Below are 22,500 nucleotides of genomic sequence, written 5' to 3'. Positions count from 1 at the left end.
AAGACACGTCTATCAGGCCTTCAATGCTCGACGAGACACAACGTAAGTTCGGTAACTTTCATTTAGATTTTTTCAAACATGGCTGAAATTTAGTGGCTCTTAAGAATTATTAAGTACAGAGAACAAACTGTAAAATATTTTTCTCAATTAACTCATGAACTGTTCATGAAATAAGAGTAGAGCAGCCGGATCAGCCTCAGCCGCCTATATTATTGCTTCTAATCAAGTACTATTGTTTTAGCTGGACATTCTTTTCCTTCCCTTCTCCTTAGTAGTTTGTCTATAAATGCATCGACTTGTTTTGGAAACTGAACTGGGAACTTGTGTGGTAAAATGAGTGAGGGAGAGCAACAATCACAGCCACAGATAGTATTAGAAATTGATGATCCGATCACAAAAACTGAATCACATCCCAAGTTTATAATTCATGTCCTGTCTTCTTTATCCTGCATCTTATCTAAGATCCATGCCGGGTATTTCAGGATCGCTCTTGCTCTGGCCAGTCAAGCTTTACTCTGGAAATTCCTCATAGAGCCAATCCAAGACGCGCATGCTCTTAGACGCTTGTTTTTAATAATACCCTCCACGGCTCTCATTCTCCTATGGTCAGTAGCATTAGCCACACTGGTCACACTTTCTATTCTCTACACCCTAAGATGCTTCTTTCACTTCGACAAGGTCAGGAAGGAGTTCTTAGACCCCGTGGGAGTAAATTACCTGTTTGTCCCCTGGATCTCCGGGTTGTTCCTGCTACAATCATCACCCCATATTCCTCCAACCACGGTACATTACCAAGTATTTTGGTTGGTGCTTGTGGTTCCTGTGGTGGTTCTTGATGTGAAGATCTATGGGCAGTGGTTCACCAAAGGGAAGCGACTTTTGTCGATTGCGGCAAACCCAACGAGTCTGTTATCGGTGATAGGGAACTTGGTGGGGGCGCAGGCTGCTGCGAGAATGGGTTGGAGAGAAAGTGGCTTGTGCATATTTTCTTTGGGGATGGCTCATTATTTGGTGCTATTTGTGACGCTATACCAGAGGCTAGCAGGAGATAATAGCCTCCCTGCAATGCTGCGTCCTGTTTTCTTCTTGTTCTTCGCCGCACCCAGCGTGGCTAGCTTGTCCTGGCATTCCATTTCTGGCAAGTTTGATGATTTCTCCAAGATGCTCTTCTTCCTTTCGCTTTTCCTCTTCATGTCCCTGGTAAGATTTTACTATTTGATCAAAATATATGTGATGTTTTATATATCTCTTTTCAAACCAGTGAGTATGGGTAATGAAAGGCTAACTTGGTGACCTTTGATCGATATCAGGTTTCAAGGCCCTTGCTATTCAAGAAGGCGATGAAGAAGTTCAGTGTAGCGTGGTGGGCCTATTCGTTCCCTGTGACGGCTTTAGCCTTGGCTTCAGCACAGTACGCACATGAGGTTAAGGGGGTCATAGCCCATGCGCTTATGTTGCTGCTATCTTTAGTTTCTGTGTTGGTGTCCCTTATCTTAATGGTCGCTACTGTTATCCATACTCATAAGCCCCCATCTCATTCTAACACACCTCAGAACGACTGTGCAGCCACGTCTTCAAGTATTGACTTAAATTAATCCCTTCATGCATCTTTTTGTAGCACAAGATGCACTAGTTGAACTCTAGATTTTGGGTCATCTACATATGTTAAATTCAACTTAATGTATCGGACCAGATCACTGCTGTAAATTGATCAGCCTGTGGGAAGAAAAGCTTGTATCGTCGCCTTGTTTCCCCTTCTGCCAAAATTACTATAATGTCCTAAAGATAGTATTTATTTATGCCGGAGATTGTGTTCTTTTCTTTCCTTCCTTTTCTTATCCCTCTGATTATTCTGATAGCAAAAATTTTTGTGAGCTTGAAGCTCAAATGTTTGAGCAATAAAAAAAGTTACATAGTACTTGATCGCCGCAGTAATACTTCATATGGGTGAGATTTAGAACTCCAACTTCATAAAATATGAATTATTGCCAATTGGATCTGCTTGATGGCATTACAATAAAATATATGAAGGGTGGTGACCAGATTACCCTTACAATAAAATAATGTTTTTGGGGAATTACAATTACTCTCATTTCAGCCTCTCATTGTGTCTCGTTTCATGCTGATGCGGGTTACTCCATTTGTTGGATATTCCAACTGGTTTTTCTGTCGAGCTCACCCAATTCAACCTGATTCCTCAGGTGATCTTGCATTGATGTGTCATGCGAATCAAAGAAATTTGGGGCAAATTAGTCCTTTGGTTTCAACACTTCATTGTTTATTCCTTAATCTCCAGTACCAATCCTCCACCTCAACTACGGAATGATTTGGTCTCATCTTCAATGGAAAAGGAATGGGAGAAGGAATACTTTTCAAGCATACCAAACACAATGTTAACGCAACGAAAGGAAGAAAACGCACAAGTGGAGCGGAGCCATATATTTTGTTTCATTGCGATTTGGAATTGATAAACTTCTCCTTTCTCTTGATTATGGACTGAAAATACTGAGTGAACAATGAACTTCATATTTCCTTCGTAAGATACCCTAAGCATACAGTCAACAATTCCTGTTTTATAAGGTCAATGACATGTAATGTGGTCAAAAAAATATTAATACAAGTCAACTCAAGAGAAAGGCAGAGCTGCGATAAGAGACTGGCAAGCATTCACTGACCTGTTTGAAGAGCAGCGTGCACAAAAAATGGACCTAAGAAGCCGCCCCCAGTACCAATTGCAATAACATCCTTCAAAGCCTTTCCTGTAGCTTCAACCTACAAAAGATAACAATTCTCAACACTCTCAAGTTCCATAATTTTCCATATGGGAAAATTTAGTGGTAGATTACCCAAGATGCACTGCGGACCCTCTCAGAGAATTCCTGGATCTTACCCAGGACTTTCCAAACTTCTGGAGCGACACTCTTTCCATCACTGTGTGTAACAGCATCCCTTGGAGCAGGAAGGGCTACATGAGGCACTGATCTATTCTTTGTGCTGTTAATCTGAAAGTCCACTACAAGAAGCACAAGAATTAATGACTCGGGCAATTTAGGACCCGAATCCATTATACATATATATATATATATATATCACTTGTATTCAGCAGTGTTACGATGTACGGAACATTCAAGGCAAGATTTTCAGACATCTTTTAGAGATCTAGTAAAAACTTTCCATTAAAAAAAAAAAGGAAAAGGAAAAGAATTGTGTTAATATAGACAAGTATATAGTAGGTGTACTTGAGACTAGTTATATGTGTCCATAACCACTTACATGCTCCCTATTGTACATGCTGTTAATCTTTTGTTTCAGAGATGCAGCCTATATATCAGCACAACCAACAATAATAAGATGGCAGTATATCAGTATGGTATTTGACTTTTGGTTTAAAAGAACGGACCACACAAGTGCTAAAAGAATAAATTTGCTCTTGAGATCAATATATGTAAGCCAATTCAAAGAGTTTATTCATTGTTCCAAGAGCAGCCTGTTGCCTCGAGTAATCCAGCAGAATTCCATCAAACTCACTACAGAGGCAAAATACATCAAAGTCAGAAAGATATCCATCACAATGCAAGTGTTTTTGTGTTTCTTAATATTCTAAGTGCAAAGGAAAGTATGATATTTTTATCCTAATCTTTCAACATCATTAAATCCTCAAAATTGCAGGCTCTTTATTTCATTGTTACGAGCTCTAAATCATATAATGGCGCATCATAAGTATATATAGCATCATGCACTGCCATTGATTCACATCTTTTGACATCACCCAATAGATCACGTAAATGGGTCTTTTTTATCTCATCAACAGGGGCATGGAAAAAAATGAGCACTTGTTAATAGTATTTTTTTGCAGCAGTTCAACATATTACAAGCAAAAAAAGTATTATCCCAGTTACCTTCAACTCTTCCCAAGGTTGAGAGTCACTAATGAGAGTGGAGGAAGCCATTTGGAATTACGATCACTACTCACTAGCCTGCACCAAGAAATGCCGCCAGTTTAATATGATGTTTGCCCAACTGTCAACGAATTTTTTTTTTTTTTTTATGTTTCTATCAGCATTCACAAGTGTCTAAAGACAAAATAATAAGATAAAGAAATCGATCGATTAACATCATACAAAAATCAATTCTTCAAAAAAGTTCAGTGCAGATAAATAGTTGTATATTGTATTCTATTCTAGAGAAGTCGAGACTTAAAAATATGCAACGATTTTCTAGAGCTGGAACAGTGTATCGCCACGCAACGCCAATCAAAAGAAAACCCAAAGTATCCTCAGTTTACAGAGAATCTAACAGACACTCAAATTGTGAACGAAAAAAAAAAAGAATTAGAAAAAACCCATTGTTTATTATTCGAACACCATGCACATTTAACAAATTCATAATCATCAAAACTCCTTTGGCGCAGCAAGAAGCATGATGGATTGAAACATCGTTGATTTTAGAATAAAAATAATGATATCAGCATCCATAAATCACAGATGACAATCGCTGAATTTAGCTATTACCAATTCAGAATCCAACTTAATCTGATTTTAGAAGCCATTTCCAGCTCATATAGCATCCACTAATAATGCATGGAAACAAACAAACAGTTGGAGAAAGACAACGTTGCTGATGTTAGTTTGTTCAAGTGTGAGTGGATAAAAAACGATATAAGACTTCTTACATCGGATAAAGTTAGGTTTAATAACTAGTATATGATAAAGAGGGAGAACTCATAAACTTAAGTCTTAAAGTTTTGAGTTAAAATATGGCATTCTTCTGCTGCTTTTGCCCGTTTCTCCTCTCCTTTTGGTTTCGGGTGATCGCTTTTCATTCCTAACAAATGGTATTAGAGCCAAGCGAAACTTGGGACTTGTAAACCCATTATTACTCACACGTTTGAAGCCCAAAAATGGGATTAGCTCTAGTTGCTATAGGGACTTGTGTGCGCTACATCATTTGAAGCTAAAAAACTAAATTGGTCCTAAAAAATAAGGGACTTGGTGTTTTGAGTATCTTTAATATGGGAAGCTTGTAAATTCATACTTGAAGGGGAGATTATTAGGTTGTTCAAATGTAAATGGACATAAGACAATATTGGAAGTTTCACATCGAATAAAGTTGGGCTTAATAATTAGTATATAACAAAAGAGGAGTATCTATAAACTTGAGTCTTGAAATTTTGAGTTAAGATGTGGTGTATTTCTGCTGCTCTTGCTCGCCTCTCCTCTCCCTCAGTTATCAAAGCCAGGTTTCGCCTGAACTTGTAAACCCGCTATTGCTCACACATGTTGGCTCTAAAAAATAAGGGATTTAGTGTTTAGGCATATTTGATATAGGAAATTTGTACACTCACACTTGGACTTAATAACTCACATTATAATAAAGAGAAAGGAGTCATAAATTTAAATTTTGAGATTTTTTCTCATTCCTAACAGACACATTATAATATGCGGAAACCTCAATTTCAAAAAGTTAAGCACAAATAAGAGCTCAACCGAGTGTATTTATCAGGTAATTGTTAAGATAGCGTAATATGCTGAAACCGAGATTCAGCATCTAAATACGCATTGCACGCAGTTTCTGGCAATTGTGCGTAGCAACGAATGGTTTGAATAGAATTTGAGTAATGGTTTGATAACAGGAGAGAGAGAAAATATGCTGAGAGAGAAAGTGCTCAACAAGAATATAAGATGGAAGAAGAGAGATGGTCTGACTTTACCAATGGTATAAAGAAAACGATAGTGGCGACATGGCGTCAGGTTCTGGCCTTGTGGGGACGGAGAGCAGATTGAAACGAGCGAGTTAGAACCTAGGACACTGATTATGTGGCAGCTCGCTGGACTGAACCATTCAGGGTTGGTTTCGATGCTACCTGCCAGATCCGCCACATTTATGCTTACATGTTACCATAGTCCATAGAAGCAGGCAAGACGTAGATACTACTTGATACTTTTAATCAATAAATGAGTTTTATTGTTATAATATTATTAATAACAATAACTTATTATAAAATAAATAATTTATGAAAAATTTATATGTCTTGAGGCTAAGTATCTAAAACATGACTAGTCGATTTCGACTACCATTACAATTACAAACAGCATTGTTTATTGTAAGCTCTATTTATATTAATTAATATATTTATAAATTATTAACACATAAATATCATCAATATAATATAGAACTTATATGTTTTTGGTGAAATATTTAGTTTTACAATCCACTGATCATAAACAATTTTATCATCAGTTATATCTAATTAATCTAAATAGCATATATTTCACTTTACCCCATATTCTCATCTTTCATTCAGTGGTAGAGCCAAAACTCTATATTAGAGAGACAAATTTATTTAAATATATATTAATAATTAGAAAATAAATTAATAATTACATACTTTATAAATTATCTATATGATGGTTTCATGTTTTAGAATGATTGAACAATTAGCTCATTTTATTTAAGACTCATGTAGAATTAAAATTTAAAATATCAAAATGTAGGAGTGCAAAATATGAGAAAGAGAGGGTGCAAAATAAAAAAAACTTGTTTACTAATATGTAATTTTTTTCAATAAGAGGGGCATATGTCCACCCTCAACCCCCAATTACAAGCAGATTCACTTAGGAATATTTAACTTTATATTTGTCTTAGTCAATCCAGTCCTATTTCAATCATATTAAGATGAGGGTTTTTCAATTCAAAAGGAGGGATGGGATGGGATATGGAGCTGTCCCTTTGGATGTCCTTATATATATATATATATATCACACATATATATAATAGACATTAAATATAATAATTATATCCATATAATTTATAAATATATTAATTATATTTATAACTAATATAAGAATAAATTATACTAATTATAATTTCAATATTTACAATCCCTATTCAAAGCTAAAAGTTTTTTATACTTATAATTTTAATAACATGAAACAAACAATACAAGGTAATCTCTTTTTTTTTACCAATATATTAATTACATTACTATAATTTATTCTTATATTTACTTATTTAATAATTTTATATCATATTTTTGTTTTATTTTCAAAACAGCCAATAAATTCAAATATATTTCAATTAAAGAAGAAAAATAATGACTTGATATTATGTCTAGTTTATCTATTGATATTGCTCTTGTAACCTAAATGTCATTTGATGTTGTTGTTGTCCTGATATGTTATATCTTATGTGCAATTGACTTTAAATTGTAGGCTTGTAGTTTTGATTGATATAACTCAATAATTAACTTTAAATTATTTTGATTTTTATACTCATTATTTTAGATTTAAACTAAACAAGTTTTGTGATTTAATATTTTAATGAATGTTCTTAGGTCTCTCTTGCATGTTGTCCACTTTATTGAAATGTTCTAATTTAATCCCAATCTCATCTCAATTTTTCATGAAACGAGATGAAGGATAAAAATTTAATTTCAATCATTTATTGGGATAGGACACAAGATTGAGGTGCCTTGGTCCTGTCCTCAATAGGAGAGAATGAGAAGAAAGGTTTGGTCCTCATGTTCTTTTAAGTTTTTCTCAAGATACGCAATGCATTTAGTTTCTAGATCAGAACGAGTTGCCTCTTATCGAGAACAAAGAACCAATGATAAATGATTAGAAACAAAGAAGACACGTGAGAAAAGATTAATAGGATTAAAATTCAATTTCGATTGGGTTTATTGGGAAAAAAAATATTCAACTTATTAGTATAAGGTATTCAACACTTTTTGAAGGAAAAGACATGAAAAAAATGTAATTTAACCCTAAAAAATTGAATGGTTTTTTTGTACCCTTAAAATTATTTTTTTGAAAATTCACACTTGTTAGCAACTGCTATTGGTGGTATTTTTTTTACTGGTCCAAAAACATGAAACAATTTAACAAAAAAAAATCATTTAAGCTTCTCGATCAAACCAGATAAACCAATCATGTTCATAATTTCTATCAAAATAGAGAATTATACTAGGCTTTTTCATAATCAAAATAATTGTATACTTGGTCATAATAATTTATTGGAAAACTTTTGGATGTATAAGAAGAATAACTCCAAGTAGTTACAGTTAATACCTTATGAATTTTTATTTGGCTATAAAATATTTTGATCTTTTTCTTTATGAGTAATCATAAAGGATTTTGTAGCCACGTACCAAGATTAACTCATAATACCTTCTGCCTTTCTTGGAATTTGTTGAAATAAAAATTCACATTTCTTCTTCTTCGTGGGGCGAAAAAATTATCATTATTATCTCAACAACTCTGATTCTAAAAAACAGACTGTCATGATATATTCTTTTAAAATGTATTGGCTTGTGTTTGTGTTTTTTGGTTTTTGACTAAATAAAAACTTGCTATATGTCTGGGTTTTACTAGGGTTGGTTTTATTGAAAACATAGTCCTCTATCTTTAATGACTAAATATTTTTGGTTAAATATTTGAAGAAAAGTATTGCTTTTTTATTTGGTGGAAGATGATGTCCTTCCAAGCAACCTTGCAGCCCTTTGAGAAAGCATTTTAATGTTGCTCCCTTTTCAATACGTATGGAAATACTAGTGTCATTGGTGATACATCTTCTCGCGACTTAAGATTATAGGAAACTGTAGAGAATTCTTATAAGGCGAGCTTGTTCTGATTCTATTGACAATTTTTATGTGACGGTGTTGGTCATATATTGATGTTTGTTTATATTCTAATATTTGTGTGTTTTGATTTATCTGTTGTATTTCTTTTACAGGGAGCCTAGATATCTTAAGTTTTCATGTATTAATTATTTTATTTTAATATAAGTTTGAATGAACTTTAAAAAAAAATATTTCAAGGGGATCAACCTTTAATCTTTGAAGAAGTAGAATTGTTCAAAAATGCTCAAGTAATAAAATGAACCTCAATTGAAATTTCTTCAATTTTCAAATTGAACTCATATCAATGTTTTTAAATAGTAAAATTTTGAGATACCATCTCTACCAAAAAAAAAAATTTGAGATACCATAATCTTGCACATATGAATATGAAGACAATTAGCCTGAATTTTCCAAGCAATAAAACAGTCCAAATATATCAACAAAATAAAATATACCTGAATTATTAGATTTCATTTCCCTTATTAATTTTTATATATATATATATATATATATTTTACCAGAGATTTAATGATAGAAGAAGAAGAAGAAATTTTCTACAGTAAAAAGGAAGAGAGAGACAAGGAAGAAGAGAAGAAAGAAAAGAAGGGCGAAGAAGACAACACAGCCGGCCGCCGGAGTCGGAAAGAAAGGAAGGACGTTACAAATCTGTTCCAGGACGAAGAAAGCAAGCCACGCATGAGATAGACTGAAGAAAAGAGGAACGTCGTTCGATCATCGGCAGAAGTTCACAACAGTCGCCGGTCGTTGATGTTGGCGGAGGCTCTGAATGCATCTGCACAGGCGTTCTGCAGAGAGAGACAAGAGAAAATAGAAAAAGGGGGGCGGGGTAAGATCATAAGAGGGACGCGTGAAACTTTGGCAGAGAAGAGTGAGACGAAGCAGCGCCAGCTTCACGCAAGGGAACGGACTTGGAGAGGGAGGAGAAGAACAGAGAAGTAATAGAACGGAGGGGGGGGGGATTAAAAAATGATAATAAAATTTTTAAAAATTATATAAATAATATTTTAATTTTTTAATATGTTATAATTTTCCTAAAATTTAAAATTTTTTATTTTAAAAAATAATATAAATAATTAAATTATTTTAATTTAAATATTAATTATCATTTACATGTTTTGTTCTAATATTCATAATTTTTTTAAATAAAAAATTTAACAGTAATTTATAAATTCGTATTTGAAATTTAAATATTTCTCAAGTGTTAAAAATATTAATTGTCATTCATAAATTTTTTTAAATTATAAAAATTCAACATCAATTTATAAGTTTAAATTAAGAATAATTTAATTATTTATATTAATTTTTTAATGATAAAAAGTTCCTAAAGATTTTAAGAAAATTATAACATTTTAAAAAATTAAAATATCATTTATATAATTTTAAAAAAATTTATTATTGTTTTTTTCAAAAAAAATAGGACCGTGGCTTTTGAATTCTCAATTTAGATTTTTATCATTTTAATTATTTATATATTTTTTAAATTATTACTAGTCCTTTAACTTTTAAAATATAACTTGACTCTTAAATTAATTTAATGTATGAAATATATTAACAACTTAACATGTACATAAAATTAAATGAAAATAAATTAAATTTTAAATTAGTTTAATGTTTATCAATTTAATTCTTTATAATGTGATTTGTTGTTTTTTTAAATTTTTTGTGTCTGGTTTTTCTACTTAAAAAATTACACTTTTTCATTAAGGGATAATTAATTTTTAAAGCCTTATAGTTTACCTTCATTTTAATTCAAGTCCATGGGACAATTTATAATGAAATTTAACTTATATTACTTACAAATACATATACTTTAACATTTATTGACAATGAAATTTAAATATTTGTATTTTGTATAGGATGTTGTTTTTCATTCCTGAATGCTAAAGTCTAGAATTTGATTTGAAATTGAAATATGAAAGAAAAAAGAGAGTAAAAAAATTGTATTGAATTTCAACATATTATTTTATATGTTAAAAAATATTGAAACTTGATTCATATATAAATAAAATGGTTTAAAAATTGAATCAAACTGATTTTAATAAAAAAAATTGATTAAGTGTCACTTTTTGTACAGATTGATTAGTTTAGTTTGATTCATGTTTTAATTAAAATAGAACAAAATTATGTCCTTGACCATCCTAAAGACGTGGGTTGTGGAAGGTTCACATATGCAATTCATATGGTTATGGCCCGAGTCAAGAACTCAACTAAAGATCAAGTAGCCTCTTTCCTTCATCCAATTTCACACTGCAACGAATAAAATAATTGAACATATTGGAAGCGTGGCCGAGTTTTAATGGTGTACTACTGGTATTCTTCAGGGTTTTTTATGGAAGTAAAGAAGGGGGTGGAAGTACAAGCACAAGAAAGTTGGAAGAGGGGATGGAAAAAGGGAGAATGACAAGAAAATTTTAAAAGTATTAATTAATTCAAGTTAAGTTTTAAGTGTTAAACTAAAAAAATTTATAATTCAATCTCTCAATTTTACAATTGTGTTGTAATAAATTTGCAATTTTTTAAAAATTGTAACATAATTAAAGAATTAAAAAAAACTTCATTTTTTCTATTAAAATTTGAAATATAAGTTATAAATTTAATCACAAGGAAGTTGCAAAATTGCGAGATTAAATTACAAATTCTTGAAATTTAGTATTTGGAATCTAACTTAAATTAATTGGTCCTTTTAAAATCTCTGTGTCATTTTTCCATGAAAAAATGTGTTCAGTGTAATAATAAATCATGAATTCATAAAGTTTATATTAAATTAAAAACGCTAAAATATTGCTATATGTGAAAGGGGGAACATTCAATAAAAATTTAAAAAAAAGAGAGGACAACTAAACTCTCGCCCATTCTTCTTCCACCCCAATTGTAACATTCAAGAAAACTTAATCCCTAATTAGTTTAGTAAATGAGATCAATTAAGTAAATTAATGTGGTATGCAGATATAAATAGTTAATAGATGTTATAGGTTGTGATTTCAGCTCTAAAATTGTGTGTTAACTAATTCATTGATATATATATATATATATATATATATTATAATTGAAGTACATGAAATTATATGAAATGCAAGTGTGGTGTAACATATTTGAAAATCAAATATTATGATTTTGTGGAATTCAATGACATAATTTGTGTAAAGTTCTATGAAATAATGTTAATGGAGTATAACAACATGATTTGTGTAGAGTTCAATGAAATAACGTTTATGGAATTTAATAATGTGATGTTTTGATGGAGTTCAATAAAATGTGTTAAATAAGGAGTTCAATGAATATGTGTAGTAAAGATTTCAATGATGTAGTGTGTCGTGAAGTTCGATGATGTATTATTATGTATTTGAGTGATGAACATGTGTAATCTGAGTATGATGAGAATAGTAAGCATGCTTGTGTATTAATTACTTACATGCTATAAGAAATTACATCTTTATGCATTGTATGATCATGAAAGGTGAGAATTTGCCTAGAAAGAGGAATAGAGAGTTAAAATCTATGTGGTAAGGCTATCATTGGAGCTCAATAGTTTGCCTATATTTGTTTACATATATCGCCCCACTTGTTTAACGAGGAATAGTCCCATTGTGTAATAAGGGACATGAATCTACTATAGTTTTCATTTGTTCAATAAAGAAGCTAATTTAGGAAGAATAACACCTTACAGTGTGAGATTTGGAGGAAATCGTGACCCACAAGTAAGTTAAGCAACCTTGGCCAAGTAACTTCTCATACGTGAATGGCTAAGTCAGTGACATCACATAGACAATCCCAATGCGTAATAACCCATGATTTCATATTGGAGGTATAAAGAGGATATAAGAAAGGTGTTATTATGCATATTATGATTGAGGGCACATGGTTTTTTCTGTTTTGTGATACTTGTGATAAATTATTGTGAAAACACTTGTTTATTATTGTTTAAATGTGAAAAGTGTTAGCATGTTGTTATAGCATGAAATTGTGAAAATAAAGGATGAATTATTCTTGAGAAGTGTTTGTGAATCGATTTTTTATATAATTATCAAATTATATCACAACTTATATTTAAATTGATTGACATATATTAGTATAAATTATAAATATCTTGATTACTAAATAGTTGTACTCATCCATTCTCTTTAATATTATAGGAGTTAGCACATATCTCAAGTAAACTCCAATCCCTTATGATCATGCTCTTTCATAGTTTCTACTACTTTTCATCACATTTTTACATCACACTTATATACATAATATATATACTTCAATTAGAAACAATAACCATTTACAAAACACTCTTTCATGTTAAAATTATTTACAATGTCAAATTACGCATAAAACTCTTCAAAACCACAACTTTACCATTTAAAATTACCTCTATACAGTTACAATAGTTAATAAATATAATAAACTATATGGTTACCTTAACCCTTTTGTCACACAAAAAAGGTTACTGTGGCTCAATGTTAGCTCCACACGTTCTATACGCGCAATATGGCTCGAGCAACGCTTAATCTACACCAATAGGTGACAATCATCAATTATCACTCCGGATAACTCTGAATTCACTAAGTTCTAAGTATTAAAATACTCAAATTCCTTTTCTAAACAATGCCAACCCTTTCTATACACTCTAACCATCCTATTATACATTTCAACACGCCAAATTCACTAAGCAATGTTCCACATTGTCTTTAATACTCAAATTATATTTAGAGTTTATCCAAACCTTTACAAAAAATTCCCGAGTTCGTCCAAACTCTTACCAAAAATTCTCAATCATCACAAAACTCATAAAATTAAAGTTAGAAGCTTGATTTAACTCTCCAAAATCTTAAATAAACTAATGGGTTCGGTCTAAACCTAAGGAAACTAAAATTAAAGCCCCCATTACCTCAAATATTTAAATTTTCATATAAAAGAGGAAGAAGAGGGAATGTACAACTTACTCGATGGTGAATCAAGCTCTAAATGCCTTCAAAGTAGCCTAAGGATCGTGCCTTAGCAGACCAAAAGCTCTCCTCTATCACTCTCTCATTTTTCCTTTTTCTCTCTTCTATTTTCAGTCTGTTTTTATGATTTGATAAGTGCAAATTTTGCATGTGCAGCACGGCCCATGGACTCGCCGGCCACGGTGCATGGCACAAAAAGCCCCACGAAAGTTTAAACTTTCTTCCATGCCATGGCCTGCTTCAAACCTTGACCTAGCCCTCTTCTAAGGCTGTTCAAGGATTCAAAAATCATATTAGTCTTCATAAACTCCACTAAATAACAATTTATCTAAATTAACCAAATTACCCCTTGAAAACACTGATAATTACTAATGAAGAAATTTAGGATGTTATAATAACCCTTTTATGTGATAAAGGATTGAGGTAACGAAATAATTTATACTGATTGATTATATTGTTTAACTGTTTATGAGTAGATATGTTGATTTAAACTTGAGATTTGATAATCTTGCATATTGTGAAATGTAGTTTTGTGCATGAAAAACTATTTGTGAATGATGAAAATGATAAAAGTTTTTATATAACCTGATTGAGAAATTTGAAGTGTATATGTGTTATATACGATAAGTATGAGCATGATCATGTTAGAGGGTGGGAGTTCACTCGTAGAAAGAAGTAATGAAAGTCAATATGGCATGTATCTTCTTAATGTCTAGTGAGGCACGGTGTTGGAAATTTTTTCCTTAATATCCATACGAGATACGAGATATGGCATTGGAGAGTGACGCTCCTTATCATTAATGATGCGGTGTTAGAGTAATGACACCCCGCTTTATGTGCAATAGGGGGAAACCATAATTTAAAAGTGGGATAGGACACCTTTAGCTGGGTAATCCTACCACTGAAGGTAAGCTCAAATCATTATGAATGTGTATTTTGTCTAAAAGACTATGGTTTCAGTCAGGGTGATATGGAGGTTTGGACGGTAGAATGATCATACTAGTGGTAAAAGATTTATACTGATGAAAATAATATGTGGTGATATGTTAAAAGTATATGTTGGAGTTTTATAATTTTACTCTCTTATGGTGTGTATGCTAATTAATAGTAATGAATTATTTTGTTATTGAGATGCTTATCTCATCCTATGGTTATATTTTATAAGTGAGAGTTTCTGTAGGGGCAAGGGGAGGGAAGGGTGTTTGAAGAGTGAAGAGCATAGTTGTATAGCTCTTTCTTTATCTTTTTTGGGTATTGTAATGAATATTGTTAATATATAATGTCGACTTAGAAACATGACATTATTTTGGATATCACTTATATATGAATTTATGATAAGTGTGTGTGTGTGCTTGGTTAAGTTACAATTACAAGTGATGCATTTGAAGTGAGTTATGTGCCAAAATGACCAAGTTGATATGTGTGTTAAATTTTATCCACCCTTTATGTTGTTGTGAATTAGGATTTAATGGTCATTTTGGGTCTGATTGCTTAATTGTGTGTAATGATTGAATTGTCATATTATGTGTGATCCGTTTGAGGTGGTTAAAGTGTCTCTGGGGCTCATAGCAATTGGCATTGTAAGTTGGACACCTATGTATGTGTTTTGATGTAAAAAAATCATTTTGTGTTTGAGTGTCTATCTTTTAAATAGATGATTGTTTGAGTGTGAGACTGATGCCATTAGCTGGAAAGCTCGAAGAGCTTTGTGTGGATACTTGAATAACCCAAATTGAACATCGAATGATGAAATGATGCACTCTAAAAATTTAAAGAGCTGTTATGACAATAGGTATGCGTTGCGACGTATGGTAGTTGCGCCACGGCGTAAATGACCTTCGAGAGACTCATCCCTCTGTGCCATTTGCCACGGTAGATGGTCCAGAATTTTTAAAAAGTGGCTTGTTTTAGCCTAATTTGATGTAGCTTGATTTTCATGCTTCCGTATTTGCTCTTAATTAATTTTCAACTATGGTTTGAGTTCAAACACTATTTTAAAAAGGGTTTTTCTTGGGATCTCATTATTTTAATTAATTATCTTTTACACTCTTAGGTTGTGATAACTCCTTCTTGAAATTTAATTATTTCTAATTACCACAACGGCGTGTAAAAGTATTGTCCTGGTAATATCAATGTGAACATTACACCTTTAGTTTACATTCATTTTGTGTAATAGAATATGATTTTCAATTCTAGTTTGCATACCATCGCACTTGTATTATTTTGTTGTTGCAAATGTCTAAGTTGGATTTTAGGCCTTGAGTTTTCTGGTATGATGATATATATGTTAGTAAGGCTAAAATACTAATGTAAGTATAAAATTAATGTGTTGAGCATGTTTTGATTGATTTTGATGTAATGCAAAGCAAATTACCCCTTTCTATTTTGATAAAAAAGAGATTGGGGAGTGATTTTGTGTTATACGGATATTTAAATACATGTGATGTGTTGTATTGATAGTTCTATGTCTAATGGATATGGTTTGGGTGTTATGAATAGCTTTTGACACTTGTTGTGTATTTTGGACACCCTTTTTATGTGAAAGTTGTAAAAAGTGATTAAAAATGTATTTGGGTGTCTAACTTTTTAATATAATTTTTGGGTGTCTAACTTCTTAATGTAACTTATTTTAAAAGTGAAACCCATGCTGTTAGCTAGTTCATAAAAGAGCTTTTTGTAAACACTTAAATCATGTCATTCGGACATCAAACGGAGAATTGAGATGTGTTGAAAGTTTTCCGATTCTGCTATCAAATGATTTTGATTTTCTCCACTCTTCCGAGGTATTTCATACTTTCATAACTTATTTTTACTCCGATATTGTAGTTTATAATTGATTTAAACCCATGTGGATTAAGAAAACTTGGGATCCCTTAATTTTAAATTAAAATTTGATAATCTATTTAATGAGTTAATCTTTTAATTACTTTAAATTTTATTGATTAATTGTGTTTAATAGCATGAGATATTATAGATGGAGCGTCACTTCCATGGAATTGTGAATCATATATCCCAAATGAACTAATATAAGATATTTGCGTTCACGTGCATTTGTGTTGTCCGGGTTCCCATGTTCTAAGCGTAGCCTGAGCCATCTTTCCACTGTCTTTTATAGTTGTAAGTGGCGTGCATGAGATGGATTTGGCGAATAGCCACCATCTGCATATCGATCTCCTTTTGCTGGATGTTCTCTTTGCTTTCCTTTACAATGTTAATAGTATTTATAGATAAGGCCTCATAATAAATAAATAATTTATAGTATCTGACAAGGAACTTGGCTTAAGGGCTTGTAAGTTTGGGGATGGCGAGGGGTTTGGGGAGCTAGTGGGTGCCAAATTCCTTCACCTTCCTCGTTTACATATACTGGGCATGTCATTTGGTATAATCTAATAAATAGCCCTAGTATGCATTGTTTTATATATTCTTATTACAACTATTTTAAATTATTTTAGAAAAAAATTAATTATTTAATCCTTATAATTTTAGTTCAATTTTTATAATTTTAACTTGTTTGTAACTTAATTCCTTAATTTTAACTTTTATAATTCAGTCTTTATATAATTTTAACCATTTAAAATATTAGTTTTCTATATTATAAAAAATAAAATTATGTTAAAATTTAAAACTAATATTTTAAGTTACTAAATCCTTTTAATCTTTATAAAGATTAAATTTTTAAAATAATTTTAATCTTTATAATTTTATTTTTTAAATATGTGATCAATATTTTAAATGATTAAAATTCTATAGATTAAGTTACGAGAGTCAAAGTTTCAATATTAAATTACAATTGAGTTAAAATTATAAAAATTGAGTTATAATGAATTAAAATTTAAAAATAAAATTACAACTATATTAAAATAATAAAAATTAAATGATTAATTTTTTTATTACTTTTTTATAAAAAAATATTTAGGTCAGTTGCATTTGAGAGCTCGTTAAGATCTGAACATGTACTTATAAAAATATTTATTGATTGCCCATCACTGGGATTCTTATATCAGCACTTTGTGAGGTATGCGCCAAATCATTCGTTTTTTTCTGCCTAACAAAACATAAATGGCACTCTTCATTAATAAAACTACTTGTGATGCCATTTTCTCGTAGGCCTACAAAACGAACCATGGGTCAAATCCTCTTGTTGAGTACATTTCCGTGGGTTATTCTGATTTTTTGTTATTTCATTTCAAAATGGCTGTTCCTTTTAAATTAATTTTTAAACATTTTAATATTATATTTATAAAAATAAAATTTACAAAAATTATAAAAAAAATATAATTTATTCCCCTAGCTGTTCGCTAACCTATTTCAATAAAAAATAAAAATAATAATTAAATTTCAAAAGAAAAAATTTAATGGTAATTTAATCTCCGATAAATTTTTTTAAAAAATTAATTATAAATATCAATTTAAACGATCACAAATTTATATTTAAATTTTTATGTATTATTATTTAAATTAATATTTATAATTTATTTTATAAAAATTTTATCAAATATTTAATTATAATTGATTAATTTTTTTAAGAATTTATTATCATTTCTTAGGGGAAAAAAAATGATGAGCACCTCATATGCCCTAACAAACAGCATCAGTCAAAGAAGCCCATTGTTCGCACCCCTCTTGTAAGCGAAGAAGAAAAATCCACGGTGACTCGCATTCCACTCTTCATAATCGCTGCACCTGTCTGGTATTTTCTCATCCTGAATTTCCAAACCTGCCTTCAAAGTCAATGGCATCTTGGTCTACCTTGCTTTTTCTGAACCCGCTCCCACGATATTTCTAACCACTAATCCACTGCAAACACACAAAGCTTCCTTTCATGATGGGCAAAGCTTCACTAGATCTCAGGAATTGCCTTCTGCTGCTATTGTGCAGCTCCATGGGCTTATGGGGTTTTGCTGAGTCGGAGGCTGAAGATGACGTGAAATGCCTCAAGGGCATCCAAGATTCGTTCCGTGGTCCGCTTTCAGCGTGGCAATTCAACAACAACACCCCCGGATTCATTTGCCGATTCACCGGCGTTACGTGCTGGAACGAGCAGCAGAATCGCATCATCAATCTGGTTCTCAATGGTATGGAGCTCTCCGGTCGCGTGCCGGAGTCCTTGAAGTACTGTGGTAATCTGCAACGACTGGATCTTGGGTCCAACGACCTTTATGGTAACATCCCCTATGAGATTTGTGTTTGGATGAAGTATTTAGTGAGCATTGACTTGTCAGGAAATCGTCTTTCTGGACCTATTCCCCCTTCTCTCGGGAATTGCTCGTATTTGAATGAGTTAAGCCTTTCCGGTAATCAGCTTTCAGGTGTCATCCCCGTCGAAATTGGGAGCTTGAGTAGGCTTAGCAAGTTTACTGTTGCTAATAATCATCTTCAGGGTGCGATTCCTTCGTCTTTAAGTCGGTTTGAGAAGGAGGACTTTGAGGGGAATAGTGGGCTTTGTGGGGATCCTCTTGGATCTAAGTGTGGAGGGTTGAGTAAGAAGAATCTTGCCATCATCATAGCTGCTGGGGTGTTTGGTGCAGCTGCTTCTTTGTTGTTGGCCTTTGGGCTCTGGTGGTGGTACCATTTGAGATTGAGTAAGAAGGGGTTTGGAGACGGAGCAAGTGATAATTGGGCTGTGAAATTGAGGGGTTACAAGCTTGTGCAAGTCACTCTATTCCAAAAACCTCTTGTGAAGGTTAAACTAGGCGATTTGATGGCGGCTACCAATAATTTCAATGCAGAAAACATTCTTATTTCAACGAGAACAGGAACTACGTACAAAGCAGATCTTCCTGATGGGTCAACCCTTGCAGTCAAACGGCTCAACACGTGTAAAATCTTGGAGAAGCTGTTTCGTGCGGAGATGAATAGGCTAGGGCTACTCAGGCACCCGAATTTGGCACCGCTTTTGGGATTCTGCGTAGTGGAAGAGGAAAAGCTTCTGGTTTACAAGTACATGTCAAATGGAACTCTCTACTCCTTGTTGCACAAAAACGGCAGTGCATTGGACTGGCCCATGAGATTCAGAATAGGCTTGGGGGCAGCTAGGGGTCTTGCCTGGCTGCATCATGGCTGCCATCCTCCTATTATACACCAAAATATCTGTTCCAATGTGATTCTTGTTGATGAAGATTTTGATGCTCGTTTGATGGACTCTGGACTTGCCCGGCTTATGATATCTGAAGCTGAAGGGAGTAGTTTTGTGAGTGGAGACGTGGGAGAACTTGGCTATATAGCTCCAGAATATCCAAGCACCATGGTGCCTTCACCAAAAGGAGATGTGTATGGATTTGGGGTTGTGCTTTTGGAGCTGGTTACTGGGCAGAAGCCTCTTGAAGTCAGCATTAGAGAGGAAGAAGTTAAGGGTAATTTAGTGAATTGGGTGAATATGCTTTCTAATTCAGGTCGCATAAAAGATTGCATTGACCAGGCCATAAGCGGAAAGGGACATGATGAGGAGATTTTGCAGTTCCTGAGGATTGCATGTAACTGTGTGGTTTCTCATCCTAAGGATAGGTTGTCTATGTTCCAGGTTTATCATTCGTTAAAGAGTCTGTCTAGGGACGAAAGTTTTTCGGAGCATGATGATGAATTTCCACTGATCTTCGGGAAACCGAATGATGAACAAACCTAGTCAGGTTGAGAATGGCATTTCCGCTCTGATTTCCAGTTATGGAAGTATTCAGAATGGTCCTTATCTATGCGGCTTGATCATTTCCAACAGCGGACCTAAAGGTACAGTTGTATGAGACAATAAACTTTATGGTAGCTTAGGTTCTTGTGTTTCGTAATATCCATTTGTTTAACTGCTATTAAGGATGCAACCCCAAATTTGTTCTATGATATTTGGAATATGCTTCTTGCTTGTATCCTCAATATGTCCAAGGCTTTAAAGATGCAAAATGGTACTCTAGTTTGTGTTCTGTATAGATCTATAATTAGGATGATGCGAAGCAATTACTATCTATAGAAAGAAAAGTATGGCCACGTCTTCTGTGAAGTAAGATTTGTCATATTTGATCATTATTTTGATGTTTTGAACTAGCAGTCTTGTTCCTCTTCTGAAAGGTTCTGTGCAACTGAAATGTTATAGTCAGTATAGACGGAGCCTTGCGAGGAGCACTAAAAAGGGAAAAGATAAAATGATGAACCATTAATTAATGTCAAAACACAATGGAATGTTTTTTTCTTTTTGATAAAAAGAAAGTTTAGATAAGCTGAATTTAGAGGTTCACCAAGGTCAGAATATGCTTTCAGGCCCAAAGAGTATTTTGAGAGATACGTATAAGTTCCCCACCAACAGGGTCTTCATGTTAGCATTAGAATTTGAATCCACAACCTTATGAGCCAAATCCTTATCAACAATAAAATGCTTTCGCAAGCCAGATGATAAGGAGTACTCCTTTCATTTTTTAATATAAGTAAATTTCAATTAACTGGCACAATTTAAGAAAGCCGATTAATCTTAATAATGGTGTGTGAAATTGAAAAGTTTAGACTCAAATATTATTGTGAATAATCTTTCATTTTCTTCTAATTAAATCATACGATCATTTAATGAAGAGAAATTAAAAGATGTTATAAATATTTTTTTTGAAAATTGTTGTTTTACTTATGAAAAAACAAGAACCCATGAAAATTTTGTTCATATTTAAAAATGGAAGGAATAGCATGTCGATGGTTCCATTGGTGCCTCCCCGCCCTCCCTTTTGTGTGTGTGTGTGTGTGTGTGTGTGTGTGGAGCAAAGGTTAGTGGTTAGATGAGGAAAAGAGAGAAAATGGCTGAGATTTGAGCAGTCTGTTTGGTATAACAGGTTCGCATTCCCTGAACTACTCATTTGGCAATTTATCTGCATTAAAGCATTCCAGCTTTTCAGAACATTTGTGACTTTCCAACTTCCTAGTGTACCCAAATGAACAGTCCGAAATGAAGGTGCTTTAATTAGTCAAGGATAGTTTAGCTGGGTTTTGTTTATTTATTTTTACTGCCCTTATATTTCATCCGATCAAATATTATTTGGAGAATGCTCCCCCCCCTTCATTTGTAACACCGATTACCTAATATCGTTTTGTATTCCTATTTCTATTCCATTCTCTTTTTCTTTTTACTTTCCATTCACCTAAAAATCTTTCAACTGTATGATGTGCCCATATTATTTCTACAAGTCTTCGTGTTGAATTCGGGTACCAAAAAAAAAAAGCTGCTAACTGTAGAAGCCAGTTCCTTCGTTGAAATTCTAGAATGAAATAAAACAGCCACTGTGCATAGTGCATTATACAATAATTCATGAGAAAAAGTAGAAGACAAGAAAGCAAGTCACGTGGACCATTCTCGAGTGATGACTTTGATTATAAGTTTAAAGTTAAAGCAGACTTCTATTTATTAAAGAAAATTATTTGGTCATAGTCTATGGGAATGCTATCACTTTTTCTTTATGCTAATGCTAGATACAGACATGGGGGGCAATTGATTGTTTAAAAAAAAAAAAGAGGAAGGAAGGTATGGATTGCCAACTAAAATAAGCTAGAAAAGTAAGTATAATTCTAGTTTAACCTCCAAACAAAGGTCTAAAAGGAAGGGACGCGAGGAGGTTAAAAAGAGAAGTAAAATAGTTTCAAAAAAGAAAAAAATAAAAGCAAGTGCACCAAAAAAATCTTCATTGACAATGCTAATATAATATGCTACCGTAATGATGGAAAAAGATTTTTTTTTTAACCAGTTAATAATGGGAAAAGATTGAAATGTATCTTTTTTGTCATTAATAATAGCAATGAAATCAAGCTGAAGACCATAGCCATTGATAACATTCCTTGTTCTTTTTTTTTGCAAGTGAACATCCGAATTGTTTTCATATTCCATTTCATGCAGATATTGCAAAGGGAATATTTTAAAACGCATAGTAACCCAACCCAAATGGATTCTCTAGTTTATTTTTT

The 22,500-nt window shown here is 32.7% G+C and overlaps 3 protein-coding genes across 3 annotated transcripts; 2 read left to right on the top strand and 1 right to left on the bottom strand.

Annotated features, from left to right (window-relative positions):
* Nucleotides 1-309: 309 nt before the first annotated feature.
* On the top strand, nt 310-1,799 carry LOC129289398 (S-type anion channel SLAH1-like). Its single transcript, XM_054926158.1, has 2 exons — nt 310-1,200; nt 1,311-1,799. The coding sequence occupies exons 1-2, from the start codon at nt 334-336 to the stop codon at nt 1,593-1,595; spliced, it is 1,152 nt and encodes a 383-aa protein (XP_054782133.1). The 5' UTR covers nt 310-333; the 3' UTR covers nt 1,596-1,799.
* A 134-nt stretch (nt 1,800-1,933) lies between these two features.
* LOC129301793 (glucose-6-phosphate isomerase, cytosolic-like) lies at nt 1,934-18,314 on the bottom strand. Its single transcript, XM_054940397.1, has 7 exons — nt 18,194-18,314; nt 3,739-3,832; nt 3,452-3,527; nt 3,274-3,321; nt 2,847-3,002; nt 2,676-2,772; nt 1,934-2,546 (listed from the first exon to the last, which is right to left on the bottom strand). The coding sequence occupies exons 1-7, from the start codon at nt 18,312-18,314 to the stop codon at nt 2,524-2,526; spliced, it is 615 nt and encodes a 204-aa protein (XP_054796372.1). The 3' UTR covers nt 1,934-2,523.
* LOC129307087 (inactive LRR receptor-like serine/threonine-protein kinase BIR2) lies at nt 18,195-20,563 on the top strand. Its single transcript, XM_054947987.1, has one exon. The coding sequence runs from the start codon at nt 18,398-18,400 to the stop codon at nt 20,195-20,197; it is 1,800 nt and encodes a 599-aa protein (XP_054803962.1). The 5' UTR covers nt 18,195-18,397; the 3' UTR covers nt 20,198-20,563.
* Nucleotides 20,564-22,500: the final 1,937 nt, after the last annotated feature.

This window comes from Prosopis cineraria, unplaced genomic scaffold (assembly GCF_029017545.1).
Source record: "Prosopis cineraria cultivar Desert tree isolate PC_DT_omini unplaced genomic scaffold, ASM2901754v1 PC1, whole genome shotgun sequence".
NCBI lineage: Eukaryota > Viridiplantae > Streptophyta > Magnoliopsida > Fabales > Fabaceae > Prosopis > Prosopis cineraria.
The sequence above is the reverse complement of the archived record's forward strand: the minus strand, read 5'-3'. Positions and strand labels throughout refer to the sequence as shown.